The 3,134-nt window shown below is 40.5% G+C and overlaps 1 protein-coding gene across 1 annotated transcript; it reads right to left on the bottom strand.

Annotated features, from left to right (window-relative positions):
* Positions 1–1,496: 1,496 nt before the first annotated feature.
* LOC104963334 (lipoxygenase homology domain-containing protein 1) lies at positions 1,497–2,431 on the bottom strand (the record flags this gene model as incomplete). The annotated part of the gene is made up of 2 exons (XM_010791909.1): positions 1,497–2,063; positions 2,276–2,431. Coding segments are annotated over 2 exons (637 nt in total), but the record flags the coding sequence as incomplete, so codon positions are not given.
* Between the last annotated feature and the right edge of the window lie 703 nt (positions 2,432–3,134).

Raw genomic sequence — 3,134 nt, 5'->3', positions numbered from 1 at the left:
TGCTGATGTTCAGGTGTATATCACTATGTAGTGTCTCTACTTTAAAGAGTCCTCTCCTGCTGATGTTCAGGTGTATATCAGTATGTAGTGTCTCTACTTTAAAGAGTCCTCTCCTGCTGATGTTCAGGTGTATATCAGTATGTAGTGTCTCTCTACTTTAAAGAGTCATGTTCAGGTGTATATCAGTATGTAGTGTCTCTACTTTAAAGAGTCCTCTCCTGCTGATGTTCAGGTGTATATCAGTATGTAGTGTCTCTACTTTAAAGAGTCCTCTCCTGCTGATGTTCAGGTGTATATCAGTATCTCTACTTTAAAGAGTCCTCTCATGCTGATGTTCAGGTGTATATCACTATGTAGTGTCTCTACTTTAAAGAGTCCTCTCCTGCTGATGTTCAGGTGTATATCAGTATGTAGTGTCTCTACTTTAAAGAGTCCTCTCCTGCTGATGTTCAGGTGTATATCAGTATCTCTACTTTAAAGAGTCCTCTCATGCTGATGTTCAGGTGTATATCAGTATGTAGTGTCTGATAAACTGCCTCTTGAAGGTCCTCGGCCTGAAACACGTTGAAAACCCAAAGTAATACAGAAATATTGATAATTCAGCTTTAATATAAAGGTGTTTGTGGGGTTGCATACAAGTCAAACAGGGTTACAGTTGTTTTGAGTATTGCAAAAAAGTTTAATGTCTTAAAAAAAAGTAAATGATAAATTGAACAAACCATCCCTGACATATGAAACTTTAAAAACAATGGCACATTCAGAGCAGCTTCTCACAGTATTTCATCGCAGGCTTAACTCCCAGGTATAGTATTCAATATCGAACCATAAAAAAGTTCCTTAGATATAAAACGTACACGAGCAGAATCTCTTTGGCCTTTAGTTTAAAGGTCTCCTATCATGCAAAATGCACTTTCTGATGTCTTTTCTACATCAACATGTGTCCCCTGTGTGTCGGGGAACTCAAGCAGCGTCAGAAAATAAAACCCTCTCTCTTTTCCTCCGTACCCAAATCTCTAAAAAACGGGGGAACAACGGAGCTGATCCAGATTTGCGTCCGATATGACGTAATATCTGAAATGTGGACCCACGGCCCTATCAGAAACGTTGCTATCAGAAACAATGCCCGACTGCTTTGGACGTAATATGATCGGTGTTTACATTAGCATCGCTAACACTCAGAGCTAACCTGTACTGGAGAGCATGTGTGTGAAGAAGCAGGAAGTAAAAAGGAACTCACCTTGTGGTATAACCGGCAAGAGAGAAAGCCTTTGAGCTCCATACTGTTTCAGAGAGAATCCTTGATGTGGTTTGGAACATGATGGCGTTTAATCACGGCTACGGACGTTTAAAGCTGTAGACCCCGAATCAGCACTTTAGTAACAGGGCTGAAATAGAGGGGTTTGAGGCTAAAATGCACGATCTGTTTGGTATTTTAAGCAAAACACTTCATAGACATGTTTTTTATATATTTGTATACATCTGAGACCTATGCTATGTGCATACAAATAGTATAATAGGAGACCTTTAAAACATGAGGGAATGTCTCTCTGCAGTTTGAATGAATAAATACATAAATATGATTCTAGTATTTTGGGTAGAGCACCCTGGCGATCTGCTTGTCGGCCCTCTCCAGATCCAGCCACTTCCCACAGAGGAAGATGGTTGTGACGCCATTGGCTGTATTTGTTACCTCCACTCGGTTCAACAACCATCCGGGACTCAAACCGGAATTATCCTGATCCATCCGGACTTTCTGCAGCTCCCCCATGTCCAACATTTCCAGCAAGAAACGGTCCGTCTGCTCTCGTTCGAACAGATTTCTGAATTTCTGTCGTAGCTGTCGGCGTCCCGAGTCTCCGTTGACTCCGTAGATTGTGATGAAGACGTTGGCGTCCGTTCCCGCTCCTTTTTCGTCGCCCGTGATGACGATGATCTCGTATTTTACGGGCACCAAGCTGCGGGCTTTACTGGCAAAACTCTCGATGGTCTTGGTGCACTCGAAGGTCAGGAAGTCGTCTCTCTTTGGAGACAGAGGGATGAGGCCGTTGCAGATAAAGATGTACCTGAGGGGAGGATACAATAAAGTGTTACCAACGATCAATGACTTAACACTCACAGGTATTTTTAGATATAAAAACACATAATATGCTTTAATTAACAAGTGGATTTTGCATATTAGGTGACCTTTAAAATAAAGTGTTAAATATGAGAATGGAATGATGTAGAATGAGTGTTTGTGTAGATGTGGATCTCTGAGCATTATGGGATGTCTCACTTGTTTCCCAGTTCCCTCTCAGTAACCACGACCTCCTCCACCTGCCAGAAAACTTCCCCTTTTACTTTCTTCCCATCTTTGGGTGTGTGCCCCAGGCAGATCCCAGCGATGTCCCCCAGGTTCTTGGACGAAAAGTCAAACCGATCAACATTTCCCCTGAAAAAAGAAGTAAAAAGGGATAAAGCATGTCTTGGTTCTGGTGGGATCATCATAATGAGTGTAAAGGCAGACAGAGATGGCAAAAGTACACACATCCTTTACTCAAGTAGAAGTACAGATACTCCTGTTTAAAAATACTCTGGTGAAAGTAGAAGTACTGACTAAACTTCTTTACTCAAGTAAAAGTAAAGAGGGCTTTGAAATGTACTTCAGTAAAAAGTACCCATAACTAGCAGCTGTTTTAAAGAGTACCTGACCTCCCTTTATATTAATATAACAATAATGTCATTGTTAGCTAATGAATGTTTCCATGCTGAACAACGGCAACATGACAACGTTTTCATTGGTCCCTCTTCTTTAGAGAAGACCAGGAAATGATGGATACACGGATCGTGTTCAAATCAATAGGCACGCAATGACTCTAAATAATAATGATCACGCCACCAAACACACATTCAAACTAAAGGAACCAGCCTGTTTGGAAAATTAGAGAAGTAGAAAGTACAAGTATTTGTGTTCAACATGTAAGAAGTAGAAAGTACAGCTATTTGTGTTCAACATGTAAGAAGTAGAAAGTACAGGTATTTTATTTCAAAATGTAAGAAGTAGAAAGTACAGGTATTTGTGTTCAATATGTAAGAAGTAGAAAGTACAGGTATTTGTGTTCAACATGTAAGAAGTAGAAAGCACAGGTATTTGT

This window comes from Notothenia coriiceps, unplaced genomic scaffold (genome assembly GCF_000735185.1).
Source record: "Notothenia coriiceps isolate Sejong01 unplaced genomic scaffold, NC01 NC01_scaffold00035972, whole genome shotgun sequence".
NCBI lineage: Eukaryota > Metazoa > Chordata > Actinopteri > Perciformes > Nototheniidae > Notothenia > Notothenia coriiceps.
This window is presented reverse-complemented; position numbering and strand designations above follow the sequence as displayed.